The 1061-nt window shown below is 39.0% G+C and overlaps 1 protein-coding gene across 2 annotated transcripts in view; it reads left to right on the top strand.

The window, feature by feature from the left end:
- Positions 1-732, top strand: part of LOC105448107 — a 68574-nt gene extending 67842 nt beyond the window's left edge. For both annotated transcript variants that reach the window (XM_011686471.1, XM_011686472.1), the window contains exon 3: positions 97-732. In XM_011686471.1, coding sequence (XP_011684773.1) covers positions 97-287 — 191 coding nt within the window. In that variant the 3' untranslated portion in view covers positions 288-732. The remainder of the gene's footprint in view (positions 1-96) is intronic.
- Positions 733-1061: the final 329 nt, after the last annotated feature.

Raw genomic sequence — 1061 nt, 5'->3', positions numbered from 1 at the left:
CGAAGCTTTCGAAACAAATCACCAGCCCTAATTTCAAACGTCAAAAAGATAAGTGTTTCACTTTGAATTTCGATAATGAAACCACATGTCTTGCAGGTCTGGAGAAAAATGGCACGGACGGTGACAGGGATTCCGGACACGGTGGTTCGCCGATCAGAGAAGCGTCGAGCGCCCAGGACACGGATGACGAGTCCAGCTACGCATACGAGGCGCCCACCGCGACGCCCACGAAGAAGAGCGGCAACTTCTGGAGACGTTTCACCATGAAGAATCGCAATAAACGGTAAATCTGCGCGGCAGGAACCCTAAGCGCGAAGAGAGAGAGAGAAAGAGAGAGAGAGAGTGACCGATGTACTTTATTATTCTCCGTCATCTCGATAATTTTTACCAGCGTATAATTAACGAGGCAGAGCTTGCAACTGTGATATACATAAAGCATAAAAACCAATTCATCTTCTCCTCTTCCTCTCCCCCCCCCCACCCCGAGACAATCCAGACCCATCGAATTTTAAGAGGTTCCTGAAAATTCAATCCGTACCGCAAGACCGAGGACCAAGAGATTGAACGTACAAATTTCGGACCAGCGTTTTTATCGTTTGCTACGACATATCACCGGGGACGTATTTATTGCGGACCTTGAAAAACACAGGCATAATATATCTCTCTTGAATCATAAAATAAGGAAAATTCGGATAAGCATTCAATTTATGCCTATTTAAAATACAGAAAAAAGACATATGATTTTCCATTTTGACGAAAATTGATGTTACTTTGCGTTTGAAGACTCAGTTTTTTTTGTAGTGAAAACTAAGAATTTAGATTAGCGAAGATATTGGTACGAATGAAATAATCGCAGTTTTAGCTGCATTTTCCGTGTTCCATGATATATACGGATGTACATTCAAGCTTTGAAAAAAAAAACCCGGGAAAAAAGTTCCACATATAATTTTATATAATTATATGCAAAATATGTCCATATATGTTTCTTTCCTTTGTAAAATAATTCTTTAATACAAAATTGATAATAATAATAAGAAAACAAAAAATAATTAAAAGAATAA

Source organism: Wasmannia auropunctata, unplaced genomic scaffold (assembly GCF_000956235.1).
Source record: "Wasmannia auropunctata unplaced genomic scaffold, wasmannia.A_1.0 LD336088.1, whole genome shotgun sequence".
Classification (NCBI taxonomy): domain Eukaryota; kingdom Metazoa; phylum Arthropoda; class Insecta; order Hymenoptera; family Formicidae; genus Wasmannia; species Wasmannia auropunctata.
Note: the sequence above shows the minus strand (reverse complement) of the source record. Positions and strands in the feature narration are given on the sequence as shown.